The 23,556-nt window shown below is 51.0% G+C and overlaps 1 protein-coding gene across 2 annotated transcripts in view; it reads right to left on the reverse strand.

Annotated features, from left to right (window-relative positions):
* The window catches only part of Vsig10 (V-set and immunoglobulin domain containing 10), a 34,651-nt gene extending 14,302 nt beyond the window's left edge, over positions 1-20,349 (reverse strand). For both annotated transcript variants that reach the window (XM_052168083.1, XM_052168082.1), the window contains exons 1-4: positions 20,187-20,349; positions 14,089-14,370; positions 4,577-4,879; positions 1,506-1,760 (exon numbers count right to left, since the gene is read on the reverse strand). In XM_052168083.1, coding sequence (XP_052024043.1) covers positions 1,506-1,760; positions 4,577-4,879; positions 14,089-14,370; positions 20,187-20,247 — 901 coding nt within the window. In that variant the 5' untranslated portion in view covers positions 20,248-20,349. The remainder of the gene's footprint in view (positions 1-1,505; positions 1,761-4,576; positions 4,880-14,088; positions 14,371-20,186) is intronic.
* Positions 20,350-23,556: the final 3,207 nt, after the last annotated feature.

Raw genomic sequence — 23,556 nt, forward strand, 5'->3', positions numbered from 1 at the left:
TCCGTGGCCTCAGCATCAGCTTCTGCTCCAGGTTCCTCCCTGCGAGAGTTCCTGTCCTGACTTCCTCCATGACCAACAGTCATGCGGAAGTGCAAGCCTAATAAGCCCTTGGCTTTGGTCCTGGTGTTTCACCACCACCATAGAAACCCTAACCCATACAAGGGCATGTATATTCTTGCACAGGACCTGGGTTCCAGTCCCAGCATCCGCATTGCAACTTACAACCATCTCTAACTCTTCTTCCTGGAGATCCAATGCCCTCTTCTGTCCTCCAAGGGCATCAACAGGCACTCATGTGGTGCAGACACACAGGTATCACAAGCCACACACACAAACTGTCACACGCACTTGACCAGCACGGCATGTATCCATTCAAGAGTTTATCTGACAGGCGAGGATAGGAAAAAAGGCTCTAGAAGACGTGGGACACATGGAGATCAGCAAGTGAGCACAGATGAGAGGGTGATGCGAAGGGCTGCCGGGGAAGCCCTTCGAGAATACAACAAATTGACCTGCAGGCCATTTTGAGGTGGCTGCAGTGGACCACGGCTCTTTGTGTTCCCACTATTTTGGAGACTGAGGATGAAGGGTTCCTTGAGCCCAGGAACTCAGAACCAACCTGGCAATCTAGTAAGCTCCGCCCCCTTTTGTGGGGGTGCAGTGGGAGCTGGGCATAGAATCTGTGGCCTTGCTGAGGGAGAGCGAGCAATGCTCTCCCCTTAGCCCTAATTTCCTTTCTCTCTCTCAAGAGACAGGATCTTGGGCTAGGGGATGTCACTTGGGGGGGATCTCCTACTATGTGTTGTGTGAGATCTAGGGTCTCATCTCCAGCACAAAACCAAGAAGGCAGACCTAAATGGCTCCCAAAGGCTCAGTCCTACAAAGGGTCACTTCTTCTGGCAGGCTCACCCCCTCTTGTATCACTGGCTGTCAGGAAAAGTGGGACCCACGCTGAGAGGGTAGGTCCACGGGAGGTCACTCCCGCAGCCCCACAGAGGGATGTGGGAAGGAGAGAGCTCTCCATGCATGTGAGTGAGCACCTAGAAAAAACATCTTTCATAATTTTAGCACCTGAACTTCCAAGTCTTCTAGCTGAGATCCCACCCCACACCCCACAATGCGTGAGATACATAATTACACCCTACTACAGGAAATCCTCCATCAACAAATGTTTAAGCGACCAAGTTTAGGGGGTAGGATTCTTCTGTTACATAATAAAGAGGACAAACAGAAGCACCACATCTGTCCTGATGGCGTGCCAGGCTCGGCTGGTGACTGAAGCGGAGGGCACAGGCACACAGCCAGTGCCTACTGACATAGAGGACCTGAGTAGGGCATCTTTAAACATCGAAGGCGATAAATAGCTATGAAGGCCAGGGACAGGCCGGAGGAATTCTGGGTACTCCAACACCGACTTTCCCTCCCAGGACTACCATCAAACGATTCTTTGAGAAGAAAAGAAGGCGGATGAACCCCAACCCCTGGTCAAAGCAAGCCAGACTCACAGATCTGTACCACGCAGCTGGCTCCAGACTCTGGTCCCAGTATGTGGCTCCCGACGCATTTGAACTTCTGGCCCTCCGACAGCTGCGACGGGCTCAGCGTTTGCAGCTTTGAATCCCCCACCACCATTCCTCCAGGTTCTTCAGTCCACAGGAAGGTCGGGTCAGGGTATCCCCCATCCCAGTTACAGGTGAGTTCCAGGGTAGTCGATTCTGAAGACACCTCCACCGAGCACTGAGGGGCTGACGAGGGGGGCCCTGCGAAAGAGTGGAGGAGACTGTGGCTCTGAGTCAGACGGCAGGGTGTGTGTGGGGGGGTCGGTGTGTGTGTGTGTGTGGGGGGGTGTATGTGGGGGTGTTTCTGTCTGTCTGTGTTTGTCTATATGTGTGTGGTGTAGGGGAGATGTTTCAGTCTGAGTGTGTGTGTCTGTGTGTATGTATCTATGTCTATGTCTGTGTATGTATGTCTGTGTGTACATCTGTATGTCTATCTGGCTGTGTATCTGTGTGTGTCTCTGTGTGTGTGCTCATGCACTATAGAATCAGGGTCTCAGAGAGCCATTAAAGCCAGCTAGTATACCTTCAGAAAGTCCCTATTGGGGGTGTAGCTCAAATAGTACACGGCTTGTCTAACATGCAGAATGCTGTGGGTTCAATCCCCAGCACCCCACAAAATAGTTGTGATGGTACTCGTCTGTAATACTAACATTGGAGAGGCAGAGGCAGGGGCATTAGGAGCTCAAGGTCATCTTTAGCTACTTATCTAGTTCAAGGTTAGCCTGGGATACAGAGACACTGTAGAGGAAGAAGAGGGGAAGGAGGGGAGGAGGGGGAGGAGGAGAAGGGCAGAGAGTGTCAGATGGCTCAGTGAGGTAACGACATTCTCCTTGCAAGGCTTACCACCCAACTCTAATGCCTGCAGCCCACACTGGAAGCAGAGAACCAACTCCCACAAGTTAGTCTCCGACCTCCATCCACCTGCACATCACACACTTTCAAAATTAACTTTTAAAGAGCTCTGAGGCTGGCAGCGGCAGCAAACACCTTTAATCCCAGCACCCAGAAGACAGAGGTGGGTGGATCTCTGAGTTCGAGGCCAGCCTGGTCTACAGAGTGAGTTCCAGGACAGGCAGGGCTACACAGAGAAACCCTGTCTCAGAAAAACAAAAAACAAAACAAAACAAAAAAAAAAACCACACCAAATCCAAAAAACAAAACAAAACAACAACAACAACAAAAAAAAAACCCAGGGTTTGATTCCCAGCCCCTACATGGCAGCTGACAAACATCACTAATTCTAGTTTCAGGGGATCTGGGGCCCTCTTCTGGCCCTCCTGGGCAGCAGACATGCACACAGTGCAATTACATACAGGCAGGCAAGCTAAAAGAAGCCAAAAACCAGAAAACAGGAGTCAGCTGACAGAGGGGCTGGCGAGATGGCTCAGCAGGTGAAGGTGCTTGTTGCTAAGCCTGACCAGCTGAGTTTGATCCCTGGAATACCTCCGACTTCTACACGGCACACATGTGCCCTCATAAATGCACACACACACACAAAATAAGTAAATGTGAAAAAAAGGGAAAGAAAAGTCCAGAATATGCAAGCCCAGGGATCAGGGTGGTTGGCGCTCACAATCAGAGGGTGAAGCGGATACCCGATAGGGCTGAGGTCTCCTATGGACAAGGCTGCTCCTCTGCAATTGGCCCTGAGCTATGACATCCCCAGTCTGGAACTGCTCTCAGCTATGGCAGAAACCTTAAGAGGTGGGACCTTAGTGAGGGGTTTTGGGTCATCGAGGTGGATTGTGGGACCTAAGCCACTTCCTCTTCCTGTCTTTCCCTCCTGCACCCAGCTGTGAAGGGAACAGGTCCCTTTGTCATGTGCTCAGGCCATGACATGCTATGCAGCCACCGGCCCAAAGCTACAAGGCCGGCCAGCCACAGGCTGGGACCTTTACAACTGTGAGGCCAAAGAGACCTTTCCTCTCCTTAAGTTGATTGTGTCCGGCCCTTGATTAGCGTACCCAAAAGCGGCTTGGTACAGGTGACTGACTGAACACCACCACCAAGATACTAAACACCAAAAAGTTGTGCCTTCCTTTGTGTGTGCTGAGTGGACGTGTGTGCACTGTGTATGTACACGTGCATTACATGTGTGCAAGTGTGTATGTGTGTGGTGAATGTACCTGTATGTCTGTGTATTATGTGCGTGCGCACACGTGTGTGCAAGTGCATGTGACGGCCAGGAGTCAACCTTGGATGTTGTCCCTCAATGATCTTCCTACTTTATTTTTTGAGACAGGACCTCACTGGCCCGGAACTCACCCAGTATGCTAGGCAGAGCCCCCATGATCCTCTGCCTTTGCTTCTTCAATTTAGGGGTACAGAAACAGGTTGCCATGCTGTTTTTTTATGTGGGTACTAGGGGCTGAACTACGTTTCTCATGTTTGTGAGGCAAATACTTTAACAATAGCTGCCGCCACCACCTGCCTTCTCCCCCCCCCCCCTTTTTTTTGGTGAGTCACTTCATAGCAAAAACTGGCTTAAGAATCATGATGGTCCTCCTGCCTCAGTTTTCCAAGTGCTAGGACTACAGAAATGAGTCACCGTGACCAGTTTTTGTACACCTTGAAACATTAATACTTTCCACCACGCCTCCCCGTTAAAAAGAAATGTATTTATATGTATAAAAGTATACATGAATAAAAATTATTAAATTATAAATATTTATAATTTTATAGATTATATAAATAATATACAATTATTAAATGTATAAAAGCTCTGTATTAGTTCCCTCTACAGCTTAGAGGGCTCTGCTACATTCCAAATAAAAGGTGCTCTAGAAAGGATAACCCTAGCCCGACAGTCATGTAGAAGACAGCAAAGAAGAGTTTTAAGATCTGGGCACAGGCATGCAATAGAGTATCATACAGCCCTGAAAAGCGACAGGGCACTAAAAGCGAACGGGGCCGCGGAGTAGAGGCAACTGAGTGAGGGGGAAGAAAGCAGTGTAAGCTCAGAGGAAGACCGGAAGATGCGCAGACGGCGCTTCACGGAGGGCGTGCTGCTTACGCACAGTAGACCAGAAGCTCGGAGGTCACCTTTCGCTGTCTCCCGCTGAGCACGTTGGTGGCCGAGCAGGTGTAGTTGCCTTGGAGGTTCTGGGACATGAGCATCAGTGTGAAGCTGTTGGCCGACAGGTTCTTTCCGAAGAACTCCTCCGAGATGCGGTGGGTCTGGACCCACCACGCCACCTCGGGTGGAGGCTGTGCCGAGCTGCGGCAGCTCAAGTCCACCTGGGAGCCCCTGGCTGCGTACAGGGTGCCGTTGGGGAGAGCACCGCTGGCCGTGATGTTAACCTCAATGTGGGCGGGGCCACCTGGGAATGACAGGGGAGCAAGAAACACGGTGGGGATCGAGCGCCTCCACAGCGCTAAGGGAACCAGACAAGAAGAACAATCTATGGACACGCGCTGTGTGCCCAGGCTGGGCAAGGTCCCGAGGACCTCTGCTCACTTGATCTGAGACAGTTTAATTAAATATGCTAAGGATACCCGAGCACTTCCTTTAAAAAAAAAATACTTTGCAAGCTGGAGAGATGCTCAGTAGTTAAAGAGTACTGACTCCTCTCCCAGAGTCCTGAGCTCAATTCCCAGCATGCACATGGTGGTTCACAGCCATCGGTAATGGGATCGGATGCCCTCTTCTGAAGACAGCTACAGAGTACTCATACATAAAAGAAATGAATAATTCTTTTTCCCCCACCCCCTGATGAATAATTCTTAAAAAAAAAATACTTCCCACTTTGTGTGTGCATGTGTGACAGGATCTCATGTAGCCCAGGCTGGCCTCAAACCATGTAGCTAGGGATGACTCTGAGCTGCTCCCACCTTCCTAGTGTTGTGGTCACAGGCCTGTGATTTGTGCCTGGTTTACATAGTGCTATGAAAGATGATGCTAGGTAAACACTTTACCATCTGAGCTACAGCCTGAGCTGAACCCTGAAGAGCTTCCATGCCTCCTGCTGCCACTTCCCAAGAGCTGGCACCAAAATACAGCACGGGCTCGGAAACGTCTCAGAAGTTCAGTGCTTCCTAATCTCTCACAGGACCAGAGTAAGGTTCCCAGGGACCGTGTCCAGGGGCTCACAACTAGCCACAGCTTCAGGGGATCTACATGTACACACACATGCACACACACACACACACACAATTAAAAATAAATTTTGCCAGATCAGTGGTGCATGGGGCAGAGTCAGGCAATCTCTGTGAGCCAGCCTGGTCTATACAGGGAGTTCCAGGATACCCAGGACTACATAGTGAGACCTTGTCTCAAGAAAACCAACCCAACCCAACCAACCAACAACAACAAAAACAAAACAAAACAAAACAAAAAAAACAGGGGCTTAGGCAGTGGTGGCGCACACCTGTAATCCCAGCACTTGGGAGGCAGAAGCAGGCGGATTTCTGAGTTCAAGGCCAGCCTGGTCTACAGAGTGAGTTCCAGGACAGCCAGGGCTACACAGAGAAACCCTGACTTAAAAAACAAAACAAACAAACAAAAAAAGCGGCTAGTGGGCTAGTGACATAGCTCAGTTAAACAGTTAAGAGCACTGGCTGCTCTTCCAAGGGACCCTTGCGGGATTCCCAGCATGCACACGGTATCCCACAACTGTAACTGTAATTCCAGAGGATTTGATGCCCTCTTCTGACCTCCACACAGAAAATAAGTAAAAAATAAATACATTAAATACATTTTATATATATATATATACACACACACACACACACACACACACACACGTACATATACACACACATAAACCTTGCTGCGGCATGGCTCAGCGGTTATGAGCACTGGCTGCTCTTGCAGGTGACCCAGGTTCTACCCCCAGCATCCACACAGGGGTTCACAACTGTCCTTAACTCCACCTCCAGGGATCTGACACCCATTTTTGGCCTCCGCACGCGCGCGCGCGCATGCGCGCGCGCGCACACACACACACACACTGCACATACATACATACAAACGAAACACCCCTACCTATAAAAAGTGCTTTCCAAGAAAAAAGCATGTAGGCATGGAAAAAGAAGAAACACACTCTGGGGCTGAGACAGATCTCCTAACGAGGCCCCAGGAGGACCTAAATGCAGATACCAGGGGCGTGCATATCCGCCATGCCCCAATCCTCGCTCACTGGGCCTCAGCCTGCTCGACCATGTGCTTACAGAGCATCCACTTTCCTTAGAGACCCTGGAATCCCCACAGCGCAGACCAGAGCCCACTGACAGCTCCCTCCTTTCAGTGTGCAGGCCCGAGGCCGTTTCCCCTAGGGTGGTTGCTTTCTCTCTACTTCTGGAACTGTTGACTTCCTGGGAGTTGCTGTGGACTAGCTGTGAATCTGAGGCCGGTCTTGCAGCCCACCACTCCCTCCTCCCCCTGCACATCATGCGGATAGACAGAACACGGTCACTCCAGGCCTAACTTTGAACTCCAGCTGTGTAGCTAGCTATGGGGAATGTATTCATCCTTTTTTAGCCTCGGTTTCTCCCTCTGTGAAATGGGAGTGATGGCTGTATCCTCCAAAAGAGTCACTGAGCCCTCCAAGGGCCAAGTGAGTTTGTATGATGGAACTCCAAATGGTACCCAGTGTGCCAGAAGCTCTACCAAAGGCCGGACCTCGTCTTAGTTCACCTTCGCTTCTGAACTTCTTTTTGTGTTTTTCAGTGATGGGAATGAAACAGAGGGCCTCATACATGTTGCACAGAAAGCATCCTACCAGTGAGCTACACTCCACCCAGCCCTGAACTTTTGTGACCCCCCAAATGCCCTGTGCTGTTATTATCCAGTGCATCCAAGATCTAAGTTCCCTTTGGTAAAAGCAACGCATCTCCCTGATGGAGAAGCGTCTCAGAGGGGTGGTGTGTGCTTTGTGGGCACAAGGAACTGGGTTCAGTGAGGAGCACCACAAGCCAGAGGGATGGGAAGAGGGAGGAGGGGGAGAGGAGGAAGAGGAAGAGAAAAGGAGGGAGAGGAAGAGAAGGAGAAGAAGGAAGAAAGAGTAGGAGGAGGAAGAGGAGGAGGAAAAGAAAGATGAGGAAGAGGAGGAGGGGAAGAAGAGGAGAGGAGGGGGAAGGAGAGGAGAAGGAGAGAAGGAGAAAGAGAAGGGGAGAAGGAAGATGGGGAGGAGGAAGAGGGGGGAGGAGAGGGAGAGAGACCTTTCATCCCAGCACTTGAAAGGCAGGTAGATCTCTGTCAAGTCAAGACCAGTTTAGCATACATACAGAGTTGTAGGCCAGCCAGGGCTACATAGCAAGAACCCGCTCAAAAACAAACAAACAAACAGGGACTGGAGAGATGGCTCAGCCTTTAAGAGCACTGACTGCTTTTCCAGAGGCCCTGAGTTCAAATCCCAGCAACCACATAATGGCTCACAATCATCCGTAATGAGATCTGATGCCCTCTTCTGGTGTGTCTGAAGACAGCTACAGTGTACTCATGTATTATAAATAAGTATTTAAAAACAAACAAATATTTAAAAAGGAAGTGGAAGGAAAGAAACGTATCTACATCATTACTTTGCCAATTAAACGACACTAATGGGCACTCCCAAAGCTGCTCACACTAGTGTGATCTCCCGGGCCCCCTTGCCTCAGAGAGCTCTCTTTTAGAAAACAGCCCAGGAAGGTCGAAGCTTCAGCAAACGAATTCATCTGCTGCTGTGAAGTTTAGTCCAGAAATAGGTCGGGTGTGTATGTGTGTGTGTGGGGGGGGGGGAGAGTCATTTGTGGGATGCAAATATTCTCCTATGCAGCCCTTCAATTAAAGTTCTTTGTTTCCCCGGGCCTCACCAAGTAGCCCAGGCTGGCCCCAAAGTTGAGATACTCTGGCTTCAATCTGCCAAGTCCTGGGATTACAGATGTGCTTTGCATACCACTCAGCCAGGACATGCTTGTCCGGTGGCTCTTTGGGAACTACACTGTATACGGCTCCTAGGGATCCTCGGGGAGACTTAGGTGGTGGCCTGGGAGGTGCCTGAATGACCGATTCGGCTGGCTAGTCAGTCAGGTATGCGGCTCAACAGGTCCTAAGGCGTGTCTTCTATTGGCATCCCGCCAGCTAAACAGGGTTCAGTTGGAGTACTGAGATACTGGCAGATGACGCCAGAGTTGGCAAAGGTAGTGTGAGTGTGACTCAGGTCACACACCTCGGGTCTCCGAGGTCCTGGTGACCCTCCAGAAGGCAACTAGGAAGCTTCTGAGCTTCAACTAGAGTTTGCTTCTGAGAAGCATCGGAAAGGAGGCAAGCAGGAGGAGAATAAAGAGAAAAAAAACAGGACGGGACTCCAGCCAGGCAGACCTCAAAACCCCAGGCCTGATTCTCAGAATTCATGTAACAGCCAGATGAGGTAGGGTGGGTCTCCCAACACACTGACAGTAAGATGGGAGGCTAGACAAGAGAACTGCTGGGAATCGGGAATCAAGAGGCTAGCCTGTGGTACACAGTGCAGCTGGACAAATGAAAAACCCTGTCCACCTTGAGGAAGTTGAAAAAGAATTCCTGAGAGCTGTCTCCCGGCCTCTGACAGGCAAGTACTTACTCTCCCCAGCATCAAATCAAATGAATACACTTTAAGAGGGTAGGCAGGAGGGCTCAGCAGGTAAAGGTGCTTGCCTTACTTTGACACCTGCATAGTGGAAGGAGGGAAATGAGTCCCACAAGCTGTCCTGACCTCCTCATGAGTACCATACGCACACACACACATTACATTAATATACATGTATGTATATGTATGTATGTATGTTATATATATATATAATGTTTTAAAATAAAAAGTCGGAACTGGGGAGACAGCTGGGAGTTAAAGGTACTTGCTTTTCTTGCAGAGGACCTGGGTTCTGTTCCCAGCACCCATGCTAGAAGGTTCACAACTGCCTGTAAGTCTGGCTCCACAGGCCTGAAGCCCCCTCCAGTCTCCATAGACATCCGTGTATTTGTGGCATACACACATATTCATGAATAAATATCAATCCTGTGTGTTGGGGCAGTCCACTCCAACCCTCGTGTAGTGCTGGCTGTCCCAGAACTCGCTACACAGACCAGGCTGGCTTCAGACTCAGCCATCCTCCTGCCTTTGCCTCCCAAGGGCTGTGATTGAAGGTGCACACCACCAAACCAAGTCAAAATACTACTTAAGAATTCTAAAAAGAGAGAATTGAGACCCCAGTGAACCTTCTGAAGGGTTCATTGCTCCAAGGTCTCATCTGAAGGCCTGGGCGGAGCCTCTGTTATATGAGCCTGTCTTCTTGACCCTCTGGGGATTTTCACTCCACCCAGGAGGTGCACAGAATACATCCCCATCTGAAAGGCTCAGGTCTGTGGACTGCACACTGTAGAATGGGTGCATCATTCACAGCAGCTGAGAACCTGTTTGCTGAGACCCGAGCCTTCTGTTCTGCTTCTGGCTTAGGGTTGAACAACCAGGGCCTGGTAAGGCTAGGCAGAAGTCCACTGCTAAGCCACACCCCCAACCCACTAAGCCACACCCCCAACCCACTAAGCCACACCCCAACCCATACATGGGTTTTGTTGTTATGGTTTACTCAGGTAGCCCAGGCTGGCCCTGAACTAGTATCCTAATCAAGGATGACCTTGAACTTCTGATCCTTCCGGTTCTTCCTCCCCCTTGTGTTGGGATTATAAATCTGTGACACCACACCCAAGCTCCTTAAATTCCACTTTGACTGGTGTGTTAACTGGCTTTCATCCTAGGCTTCCTGGTATGAAACCGAAATCCAGAGCCCAGTCTCTTCCTTCTGCTTCTTCTAAGCACATGCGCCTCAATCCAAAGTTAATAAAACTCTTGGATCAAGAAGTACCTCAACTTCTGGTGGGGGCCAATGATCTTCCCTCCATGTGCCCACTGCCCCCCTTCTCTCCAGGAACCTGTACCACAAAGCTACGTTGGCACTCACCAACAAGCAGGGCTCAGTTAACACAGGCTCAATTCAGGGAGCATGGCTCTTCCCTGAAATGCCCATTGCTGGAAGTTCACTGAAGACATAGGATGCTAGGTGCACAGAAGCATGCCTGAGCCCCCCAGCCCCAGCAGATGTTGGCCTAGGGGCTTTGGCAGATACAAGCCTGCTTCTCCATTGCCTGGCACTTTTACCAATCCAGACCGATGTGACCATAGCAACTGCCTGAGAAAACTGGACCCAAGCTGAGCCTTGCCCAGGACTCATGAGATCTGACTGGGGTTCTTCACAGGCTGGTTTTTTGGTTCCACTACTGAGCTCCCAAATGGGTAAGAGATGTGCAGGAAACAGCAAGAAGAGACGCTGCACGAGACACTCAGGATGCAGGACGAGTTAACACCAGAGCCACCTTCATAGCCACCTTCATAGGTGGCTCTCCAAACTTACTGTGGGCAAGCACTCTGTTGGCCCACCCTGTACCAAGCCCAGAATATGGGCCAGAGAATTTCTAGACCCTTAGGAACAAAGGAACGAAGTCCTTAGGCTACTGTGGCCCGACTCTGTCTTGCCTTTTTTTGAATGTTTGTTTGCTTTTACTTTACGTATATGATGTTTTCCCCACATGGATGGACATGCACCACGAGTGTTGGTATCAGGACCTCCAACACCCATGACATCACGTAGGCTACCCCTTCCCCCCTACCCCCCCACACATATGTTGCCAAGGCAACCGCCACCATATTCCCAGAATCCACTTGGCTCACTTCCCACCTTTACCTGTGGCTACGTCACCATCCATATATAAGAGGAAGGCCCCTCTGATCCTTCCCCTCTCTTTCTGCCACTACCTTGTCCTTTTCTCTCTCAATAACCCTCACGTGGAACTGTTTGGCCCAGTGTGGTCTTTCTGGAGCTGCCGGATGGTCACAACAATGAGCATGCCCAGTGCATTATCTGGTCACCTGGAACTGCAGTTACGATGGCTGTTAGTCACCACGCAGGGCCGGGAACCAAGCCTGAGTGCGCTACAAGAGCAGCTGGTGCTCTTCACTGCAAATTCATCTTTCTAGCCCCATTATTTTTTATTCTTTAAACATTTATTTTTATGTATATATGAGTACACTGTAGCTGTCTTCAGACACACCAGAAGAGGACATCGAATTCCAGTGCAGATGGTTGTGAGCCACCATGTGGTTGCTGGGAATTGAACTTGGGACCTCTGGAAGAGCAGCCAGTGCGCTTAACCACTGAGTCATCTCTCCAGCCCTATTTTTTATTTTTTTTTAAAGACTAGCTGGGTGGTGGTGGTGCGTGCCTTTAATCCCAGCACTCGGGAGGCACAGGCGGGGGGATCTGAGTTTAAGGCCAGCCTGGTCTATAGAGTGAGTTCCAGGATAGAGAGACACCCTGTATCCAAAAAAACCCCAAAATCTCACACACACACACACACACACACACAAAGGGTATGGTGCACAAGGCCGGGTGTGTGTGTGTGTGTGTCTCAATTATAGGGAGATGATGGCTCAGTGGTTAAGAGCAGTAGCTACTCTTACAGAGGACCAGGCTTCAATTCCCAGCAACCACATGGCAGCTCACAACTGTCTGTAACTCCACTTCAAAAGGATCTGGGGTCCTGGCACAAACATACATATCTTTAAAAAATTTAAATCTTAAGAAGATAAAAAGACGGGTTGGGGGGGGGGGGGCTCTCACATGTAGCCCAGGCTGGCCATGACTTTCCTAACCAAGGAATCTAATCCTACCCTCCAATTCCTGGGCATTGGGAGGACAGGTAGGCACCGCCACACTTAGCTCTACTGTGGTTCAGGGGATGAATCCAGAACTTCATGCATTGGAGAAAAAACACTTCACACACTGAGCCACACCCTGGCTTCCACCTCATCCTCAGACACCACAGGGTTCCCTACACAGTCATTAGGTAGGAGTGACAGACGACATCTCACTGTAGTGCCCATATACCAGGTGGGCTAAAACCCTCCCACCCTGGCCTCCAGGAAACCTGACTCCCCCAGGTGGAGAAGGTAACAGAAGTGGCCTTGGTGGACACAGCTTACCACAGGTCTCTGTGGCACATGTCTTGGATGACCAAGGTCACTCACAGATAAGAACCTGCATGGCCTGGAACAGTTCAGGATTTTTCCTCCCTAGTTCCCAAGGCCCCCCCCCCCCCCTTAGAGCCTTCGCAAACTTTTCTCCTTAAAGAAAGAGAGTCACGTGACCAAGTTATCTACCACTGACATGAAAAGATAGAGACAAGCCGGGTTCTGACTGAGTCCCTTCAAACACCCAGAAGGAAACGGGGAGAGGGGACTTGTGCCTGTGACCCAAGTCCTGGGGAGGCAGGAGGGTTGCTGCGAGGGACTTTGTTGTCATTGCACTTTGCTCTATGGCTTTCTGAAGTGAGTGTCTCAAGTAGCATAGGCTGGCCTCAAATGTACTATGTAGCCAAGGATGGCCTTGAACTCACGGCTGTCCCATCTCTCCCTCTGGAGCACTGGGATATCGCCCCAAATTTTTTCCTTTCTCTTTTCTTTGCTTCTTCTGTTTCTTTATGAAAGATCAAAAGTCATGGTCTTGCTCTGGCTAAGTAAACACCCTACTCCTAAGGGACAGCCAAGACCTTGTCTCATAAAATAAAGAGGCAGCTAGGTGGGGAGCCTGCGCCTTTAACCCCAGCACCCAGGAAAGAGAGGCAGGCAGATCTTTGTGAATACAAGGCCAGTCTGATCTACATACAAACCCCCCTCTCTATATCTACCGTGACTTTCCGCTTACGGAAAAAAGGAGGGACGGATAAACCAGAGAAGAAGGGCGGAGGCTGCTGGGACCTTGGGATGCATGCTTCCCGTGGGAATCCAGTCACCTGCTTAAGCAGTAGACCCCAGGCGCACGGCCAAGGTGGAGTTTTGGGCCATCCCATGTGCTGATAAGGGAAACTGGTACAGTGGACACGACCTCAGCCATGACCCTGAACTTCAGATGATGAGACCAAACATGGAGGAGACCACAGCCAACAGGGCCGGGACTAGAGTCAGGTGTGTAGCCCTGAGGACTCCCATCTGACAACAGGCAGCACCAGGCCCTCCCAGGAACATGGCCCCGTCAATTCACAACCCCTCACACTCTGAGAGCAAATAGAGGCCAGGTCTCCATCAGGGCCACGATTGACCTTAGGGCCACTGATGAGCAAGCGGGGGAGGGGGGCGTGTCCGTGGTTCAGGACCGTCTGGAAGGGAAGAGGTAAGATCCTGGGGTGGCCTGCATTCCCAGTGAAGGACTACCCACAGTTCAGAATGCATCGGATCTATCTAGGGAGTACAAGGTCTCATTTGATTTCAGGGACACGCGTGTGTTTGTCAGCAGGTGTGGGAACACGTGTATGTATGTGCATGTGTTGAGGACAGATGACCTTGGCTTTTGTTGTTCCCCACCTTTTTTTTTTTTTTTTGAGACAGGGTCTGTGTAGCCCAGGCTGGCCTCCAACTTGCCCAGACCGAAATCATCTGTCACTATAGCCCACACCACCGCTTCCACAGGCTCTCCCGCTGCCGCCCCCCCCCCTAAGCCCACCCCTACCAGTCCCACTTACTGGCCACCCGAAGCCGCACAGGGAACCAGTGTGTCTCATTCAGAACCTCCTGGCAGGTGTAGTTGCCGTCATCCTCCAGTCTCAGTGCCTCAATGCGCAGGGCACCTGCATCCTCCAGAGAGAAACGTGGCGCAGCCGGAGGGAGGCTGGAATTGGAGGACACCAGGAAGGCGGGCTCTGAGTCATTCCGGTACCAGGTCACCAGGCCCCTGGATCCGGACGCGCTGCCACAGCGCAGAGTCACATTCTCATGGACTTCAGCGATAGCCACGGCCTCTAAGTCTGGAAAGGGAAGGTTGGGTCGTTAACTCATTTTTTTTTTTTTTTTTTTTTTTGGTTTTTTCGAGACAGGGTTTCTCTGCATAGCCCTGGCTGTCCTGGAACTCACTCTGTAGACCAGGCTGGCCTCGAACTCGGAAATCTGCCTGCCTCTGCCTCCCAGAGAGCTGGGATTACAGGCGTGCGCCACCACCGCCCGGCTACCTCATTTTTTTTTTTTTTTTTTTTTTGGTTGATGGGGTCCAACCCTTTGTGAATAAGACTTTACTTTGTAATAGCATGTCATGTGTGTGCGTGTGTCAGAGTCGCAAGTAGCCTAGACTGGCCTTGAACTCATATCATAGCACGTACTACCACTGAACTTTTGTCTCTACCTCCCAAACACTAGACTCACAGGTCGTGCTACCCTACCCAGTTTATACACTGCTGGACGTTGAACCGAGAGCCTCCAAGTGCTCTAACAGTAAGCTAAATCCCCAGCTATTTTACCAAACATTTTAAAGAATAGTGATATGGTTCGAATGTTAAATGTCCGTCATGGCTTCCTGCACCTCCTCCCCACCCCCACCACCCTATGGTACTGTTTGGGAAGGCTAGGAGGTGGGACTTTGCTGGAGGAAGTGAGTCAACTGAAGACAGGCTCTGAGGTTTTCGGAGCCTGGACATACTTCCGGTTCTCTGCTTCAGGAAGGATGCGCTAAGAAGGAATAGCCTCAGACTCCCGCCGCTAGCCTTCTCTATCATGCAGCACCCCTTGGGAACTGTGAGGCAAAACGAACCCTACTAATTCTTTAAGTTGACTTTATCGATCATAGTAATGGAAATGTCCCCCACACCCACCCCCCACATATACAGGGCGGAAGTGTCACATCATCCGATGGACCCCTTTTAATCCTCTGCTATCCACGAGGTCAGGCAGCGCTCCAATGGCAGAGCAAGAATGAACCCTGCATGGGGCAGAGCCAGGGTTCTCCGAGGTTCCAGATGCATGTGCTCTGGATCAGCCTTTGGGCAGACCGTCCTGGCAGGAGAGGGTCCAGGCAAGATCAGCAGAGCCGCCTATCCAATCGCCCCAACAGTATTGAGCAATAAGCATTACTCTCTCTCCAGGTGGCCATCTGTCAGGCCACGATGTTAGGCAGCAGTTGACTAGACATCCTGCTGGGTAGGGGTGGGGATCAGATCTTGGTGTCCTTCCCCTTGGGATTAATCACTTTGGGGTGCTCTAGACAGGAATGGGTTAACATATACTGTGCAGACACTGGGAGGCAAGTCCCCTGCCAGGCTCTGGGGATCTGCTGGTAACCAATGAGAACCAACTGTCCAGTTTCCAGGCTTGTGGGAAAACAGGCATGGACCAGGTATGGAGGATAGAGGTGAGGGACGGAGAGGCAGGAAGAGCTCCCGAGCTTGCCTGGGTGTATGCCAGGCAAGACCTCAGAGTTGGACCCGATAGACAAGTAGGCACGGGATGGGTTCAGAAGGAGCCGGACTCCTAGGCAAAGGGAGAGAGCCAAGTCAAACACCCAGACCAAAGCCAGCTGTGGTGACATCCATGTGGAATCCTAACCCGTAGGAAAGAGGCAGGAGAGCCGGGCCGTGGTGGCGCACACCTGTAATCCCAGCACTCTGGGAGGCAGAGGCAGGCGGATTTCTGAGTTCGAGACCAGCCTGGTCTACAGAGTGAGTTCCAGGACAGTCAGGGCTATGCAGAGAAACCCTGTCTGGAAAAAAAACCAAAAAACAAAACAAAAACAAAGACAAAAAAAAAAAGGAAAGAGACAGGAGATCAGGTGTTGGGGGGCGGGCTACAAAATGATCCCCTGAGTCTTGGGGACAGAGGGTCTTTCCAACACTCAAGACCTATGGGCAAAAGACCCCTGACCAGGGGTTGGTTAGTAGATAACAAGAAACAAACAGGGCTGGAGAGATGGCTCAGCGGTTAAGAGCACTGACTGCTCTTCCAGAGGTCCTGAGTTCAATTCCCAGCAACCACACGGTGGCTCACAACCATCTGTAATGGGATCCGGTGCTCTTGCTGGAGTGTCTGAAGACAGCAACAGTGGTGTACTCATACACATAAAATAAATAAAATCTTAAAAAAAGAGAGAAAGAAATAAACACATTCTGTTCTTCCTGAGAAGCGCAATATTCCAGAACTTTCCACAATTGACACCCAATTCTAGAGAGGCCACAGGGACGGGGATTTGGGCACACACAGGTGGACTGATAAAAAAAATGCCTTGGATGTAATTAACAGGGGTAGCTGCTATGCAGCGTAGCATTGCACACAAGTGGAGGTTAGATTACAACTTTTAGGAGTCAGGTCTCTCTTTCCAACAATGGGGGGGATGGAGGAGGGCGTCCAGGGACGGAACCCGTGTTATCCAGGTCTACAGCAAGCTCTCTGCCCGTGAGCCGTGTCACTGGCCCAACAGAGTGGCTTTCATTTGTTTTGTCTAAGAGTTCCTGATGGCCAGATCGGAAGCAGCCAAAGCTGTCCTTGAACTCACTCCCAGCAGAAGAGAACCATAACCTTCAGATTCTTTTGCATCCACTTCCCCAGTGCCAAGATGATGGGTGTGTCCCACCACCACCACCACCACCACCACCACCACCACCACCACCACACCTGGTTTTATGGGGTTCTGGGGACCCAGGGCAAGCCTTCAACCAATTGAACTACATCCCCAGGCCAAGGGCAGATTTTATGGTATGTAGATTATATCTCAATAAAATTATTATAAGCAAAAGGAAACTGCCACCTTTCTCTTAGTGACCTTGCCACAGAGTGTCGTCTGGTTCTTCCTGTGATAAGACACTGCCCATCCTAGTCACAGGACTTCCAAAAGGCTTTCAAAGCCAGAAACCACAGGGGCGGGGTTTGGGGAGGGGAGGTGGCAATATCTATAAGGTAGAGAACCCACTAATACCAGCCACTCTCAGACAGTATGAAACGCTTGAGAGTGATAATTTAAAAGTCCGCCACAGCTGAGCCTGGTGCCACACAGTTGCAATCCTGGGAATTCAAAGCCAGCCTGAGCTAAGAAGATAGACCCTGACTCCAAAGGGATGATGGGAGGAAGCAGGGGTTGGGGTGGGGGTGGGGTGGAGGAAGGATCGATTTCAAATTATTACCCACCAATGCTGGTTCTCACCTGGCAACCTTCGCCAAGGAAAAGATGAACTATGGAGTTAGAGCTGCATAGAGCATCCCTTCTGACTAACAGCTGCCCCTTTCCTAACCCCCAGCCTGGAATAGCCTTCAAGCGACTTTAACCTTGAAAACTGAGCTAATACCGTCTGCAAAGAACACAGTGACCTGACCAATCTCCTCCTGGCTCTGCCCACATCGCTGCTTCTAAATTAATGAAGCTAAATATGGCCTTAGGTCAGTCATCTAGTGAGGTGTGCAGCATCAGAACCATTCAGCATCAGAGAACGGTTATCGATTGGTGATGTCTGTCATGGACAAGGAGAGGGTGGCCCCGAAGATATGTCAATTCCCATACACACTGATTCAATCAATCCATGCCACATCAGGTTCCATGTGTGTCCCTAGTGATGCGGGATGGCCATAGTATCCAGGGCATTGGGTCAGAAGGATTTACTTGGATCTGACGCCGGACAGAGTGAGACAACAAAGTCTAGCAACAGGGAAAAGGTGCTTGCCACCAAGCCTGATCCCTGGAACCCACACACACAGTGGAAGGAGAGAACTACCTCCGCAAAGTTGTCCTCTGACCGCCATGCATACGCTATGGTACATACATACCCCATGCACGGAGAAACAAATTAAAACGTAATAAAACAGTTAAATACAGAGTACCATTTGTGCCAGCTTGACACCACTGTCCAGGGGACTGACCCTTTGTTGTGGCCCAAACCTTAGATTCACATTATGCAATAAGGGATAGAGACAGGGTGGAGGTGGGGGAAGGGCCAACGTGGTTCTCCTCATGCAGCTCAAGCAGTCCACTACCAGGCTACATCTCCAGCCCCATGATGACCGATCTTGATGCTATCCTCATTTACATAGCTTGAGTAATAATACCCATACAGGAATCTCTTCCCAGTAACTGTCCCCAAGCATGGCCTGGAGCACACATCCAGGCGACAAAAGCACCAATGACAAGTGTGGTTGAGTCAGAAGACAGATACCTGTCCTACCTCTCCACTTGAAAGAGAGACTGACATGATATCCAGGAAGCCCTTGGGCACACAGGGAAAGCAGGCCTGGAGGTCTGGGCCTAAAAATTACTGAGAAGTCAGGGCTGGTGGCTCGCGCCTAGAGCCTCCAGCACCAGGGAAGCCGGGGTCAGGATGGTAAATCTGAGGCTACCTAGAACTACAGAGGGAGACCAAGACTCAAGCAAGGAACTAGGGCTTCTGGAGGAAGGTCTCCACGTGGGAAGAATCCTACACTCTGAAAGCCAAGCTCATTCTGGGGCTCTCTAAGCTCAGGCTGCTCCCAGCTCCCTGAAACTAAGAATAAACACCCAGGAATAAGACTGGGCGTGACCCCTAAATCCCACCCAATCGCTTACAGCAGAAGGGTCACTAAGTCGAATGCCCAGCAAGGCCGTCAGGTACCATTCATGACCAGAGTTGGTGGTGTGGCTTAGGGCTGGGGGCTGCCTAGGACACACGCATCATCTGCAAAAAATTTTAAAAAATCCACAGTCAAATAAGACCGGGGAATAACATAGCAAGAAAAAGTAGAACAAATTTGGGGTCACATGTCCTAGATCACACAGGCGGCCACTGCCCAGTCCCTGATGGGAGAGCCTGTACGGTCAAACCTTTAGATCCACCCCACAGCCGGACTGTGGTGGTACACGCCTGTAATCCCAGCACTCTGGGAGGCAGAGGCAGGAGGATTTCTGAGTTCGAGGCCAGCCTGGTCTACAGAGTGAGTTCCAGATCAGACAGGGCTACACAGAGAAACCCTGTCTCGAAAAAACCAAATCCAAAAAAAAAAAAAAAAAAAAAAAAGATCCACCTCCCCCCCACACAAATTCAAGCAAACTTAGGTCACGGGAAATGTTACTGATTTTTACATGACAGCTAAAACCAAACGTGAATAAGTCATAAAAGCAAAATAGTTAAGTAAATTCGAAGAGCATAAGCATTAACTTTTGCAGTTTGCCCCAGGAAGCTCAGCTAAGACTGAATAGCTTACTTCCTATCCGCACAAGGCTAGCAGGTGGGTGGGGTGGATTTGGAAATTACCCACTTCAAGGTTTTGGTTCCCCCACCCCAACCCCGAATCGTTCCTACTCTGCTGGAATTCGAGGCTGAGTTCAACCCAAACATCCTTTTCCAATCTATAGGTTTTGCTAATCAACGCTCCCCCGCCCCGCTCCCCCACGCCCCACTCCCCGCACGCGCGCGCTATTTTTGTGCAACAACGCTACATAAGATCATTCGCCGACTAGTAGGGGGGTAATTTTTTGGGGGGGGGGGTCAACTCTGAAATAATTTCAAAAGGAAAAAGTAAGAGGAAAAGAGAAAAAGACTGGAAGAGGAAGAAGGCGCGGTTTGGAATGCACGGGTAGACTCACTCAGGAAGGGAGACGGGAAGCAACTCCACAATTTACAGGTGTAAGGCCGGGTCAATCTGAGGGAGGCGGGAGACAGGGACACAAATGAAAGCTACCGCGGGGCGCGCCGGAGCCGCGGGCAAAGCCAGAACACAGAATTAGCAAGGAAAAGGAAAGGGGTGGGGGGATCGCTTCCCTCCCCACGTGCCGGTGGGCCCTGCCGCACGTTATCTCAGGGGCTTTCGGGTCCCGGGTTGGGGCTGGTAAGTCCCTTACCTGCAGAGCCCGGGCGGGCCAGCAGCGCCCCGAGGCACAGCAGAACCCGCAGTCCGGCCATAGCTCCCGAGATCTACTCCAGGGGAAGCGCGCAGCTCGGGGTGCACGGGGCTCCTGGGGCTCTCCGGCTCGCGGTGAAGGGCTCCCCGGCTAGGATGCTCCGGCCGAGCCCCGACGATCGCCTCTGGGGCGCGCGCCCCACCCCTGCGCCCAGCCCGCCCGGCTGGCGGAAAACAACAGGCGCTGGCCCCCTCCCGCCTCTCCGGCAACTTCCTCCACCTTGACCGGGAGGAGGGCCTTGTGCGACGATCCCAGTCCCGCGGGGCCTGGGAGGAGGCGGCCCCGAGCGCTGGCCCGCTGCAGCGGGACGCGCTCCCGGGCCTGTGCTCTGAGCGCGGGCTGCGGGGCACCGGGCGCAGTCCCAGCCCTGCGGCTCTATCGCGCTTGTCATCTGGGTTCTCGGGTGCAGGGGCGGGCCACAGCGCCGCCATCGCTCCAGAGTCCAGGGAAAGATGATCCCGCGACCGTCCGGCCAAAAGCAACCACGAGACTCGAGTTCTCGAATGAACTTGGGCCGAGACCACACGAGAAGAGCAAGTTTCGTTTTCAGGTGCTCCCACGCCTGACCCTCTTGGTCACCCCCACCCCTATCCTGGCTGAGCCCGGAGCGCCACATTTCCGGGCTCAGTTTTCTGGCATCCCGATTCTGCGTCCTGGTGGACACCGCCACTGCTGGGCCCTCGGGAGGATCTGCCCTTGAAACAGCTCAGAAAGAAACTTCATGTTCAAAACAAGGATGTAGTCACCGCTATGGAATCTTCACTGTGGGCTCTGGGAGGTGGGCGTCCCATGGCTCAGGCGTTCTGTGAGTTTATAAAATATTGGGCTGAGGATGACACTCAGTGCTATAGCGCCAGAGTCCAGCACCGTAAAACCAAAGTAAAATATGGAGAAAAGGCTAAAATGGGAATAAAAATCACTGAAAACCCAAGGTAAACACAAGGGAATTTATCTGGATATCCCATGCCTCCTGTTGGTATCATTAGGGCCACACACCTAGTTGCAGCAACCCAGTATATATTAAATAAATGAATGCACACTGTAGTTTGACATAGCATTTGACTCATTCTACCCTGAGGCAATCCTCCTGCCTCAGCTTTCCACATGCTGGGATCAGAGGTTCACTATGCCACTGTGGCTGGCTAAGTTAGTTGGTTTTGATATTTGAGCGCTCCAGACAAACTTTCTGAACTTAAATCAACAACCTGACAGTGGAAGCCTTGTCTAGCAATGTTTTATCTAAGACTCTGGAATGTTCTGGAACCTTGATGGCGCCCAGAGAAGGGAATATCACGGAGCAGGCCTGGGGAACTTGCTCAACCACAGAGTTCCTGCAACCCTTGAACCTGAGACATCATTCAGTCCCTTTTTACTAGGCTGGGCTCCCTGGGGTTGCTCTCCAAGAAGAATTGGGAGTTGGTTGTTGGTAAAACCAGGACTAGATTCTGCTTATCTGACCCCAGGTCCATGATCATGACCATGTTCCAATGTTGTCACTTTTTCCAGGACCACTAAGGCCAAGGGGACATAAGTCTATTATGTTTGAGCATCATACCGAGGAAACAGCCACCCTTTTGGAAATACCAATGCCCTGGGAAATGCCAGGAAGACTGGCTTAGCACATGGGGCTTCCCATGGTAAGACAGGGGCATCATGGGGGGAGGGGTGGGGGGAGAGGGGTGCTGCTGCAAGGATGAAGCACTTTGTCTTCCTCCAAACTAAGCAAACATTTTAATAGACACTGAGCGCTGTCCTAGAAATCTCTCATTGAAGCCAGGACCCTAAATCAGACAATCAAATGCGGGCTTTGACTAGGAGGAGCTGGAAAGGTGACTTGGCTACGAAGAGTGCTCACTGCTTTTGCAGAGACTGTGAGTTTGCTGCCAACCCCCAGAGTAGGCAGCTCACAACTGCCAGGACTTCCAATTCCAGGGGCTCCAGCACACTCTTCTGGCCTCCCAGGGCACCTTCATGTGCATGGGTGTAGTAACACACTCATGTACATAAGTAAACATAGAATAAAGGCGGGTTTCTTTTTTGGTTTTTTGGGGGTTTTTTTTCTTTTTTTTAAATAAGCTGTGGGGCAGGTACTGGTCTGCCTAGGCTGCTACACATGGCCAATCTTGTCTGGTTTGGTTTTTTTCTACCAGTGGTGAATTAAAAGGCAGGGGGAGGGCGGGGATCTCACAGAAGGCAGAAAGAAACCCAGAAGAAACAGAGTAAGGCACAGAGAGAGTCTTCACAGAGCAGAGATGGTGGTGGTGGGGTTCACTCTGAAGTCTTAACTTCTTGGGAAGGGCAAGCCCCCCTCCCTGCCCTAATTTTGGGATGATTAGCTTAGAAGAGAAGGGAAGCACAGCTTCAGGTAAACCCATTCTGTGCCCTCCTTGAACACATCTGAGGAGTTGTGTAACTGTTTCCTCCGAGACTGAAACATTCCATGCTTAACAGAAAACTCTTTAAGCAGGAAGGTAGAACAACTCAAAATAGATTCAGGAAGTTCCTGAAACTGAGCAGAGTCACTAGCAGGGGGGGGGGGGGCGTCCCCGCCCCCTTCCCTCCAGAGTAAGAAAAGCCAAACTGCAAAAAGAAAACTCAGATAAGCCGAGCTGTAAAGAAGACCCTTGAGACCAGACCAGCTAACTGGAAAAAGAAGATATCTCCAAGCTTCCTGGAAGAAGTTTAGATCAGCTGAGGCACCCAGAAAGGACGCCCTGCAGTCTGTGCAGTGAGTTTCAGGTTCCCAGCTTTCTGAGCTGTCACCCATGTGTCAGGGTTTCTATTCCTGCCCAAAACATCATGACCAAGAAGCAAGTTGGGGAGGAAAATGTTTATTCAGCTTACACTTCCACACTGCTGTTCATCACCAAAGGAAGTCAGGACTGGAACTCACACAGGCCAGGAACTTGGAGGCAGGAGCTGATGCAGAGGCCATGGAGGGATGTTACTTACTGGCTCACTTCCTCTGCCTTGCTCAGCCTGCTTTCTTATAGAACCCAAGACCACCAGCCCAGGGATGGCCCCACCCACAAAGGGCTTGGCCCTCTCCCCATTGATCACTAATTGAGAAAATGCCTTACAGCTGGATCTCTCTCTCTCTCTCTCTCTCTCTCTCTCTCTGTGTTTGTTTTGTTTTTTGGATTTGGGTTTTTTGAGACAGGACTTCTCTGTACAGCCCTGGCTGTCCTGGAACTCACTCTGTAGACCAGGCTGGCCTTGAACTCAGAAATCCGCCTGCCTCTGCCTCCCAGAGTGCTGGGATTACAGGCGTGCGCCACCACTGCCTGGCACAGCTGGATCTCGTGGAGGC

This window comes from Apodemus sylvaticus, chromosome 22 (assembly GCF_947179515.1).
Source record: "Apodemus sylvaticus chromosome 22, mApoSyl1.1, whole genome shotgun sequence".
NCBI lineage: Eukaryota > Metazoa > Chordata > Mammalia > Rodentia > Muridae > Apodemus > Apodemus sylvaticus.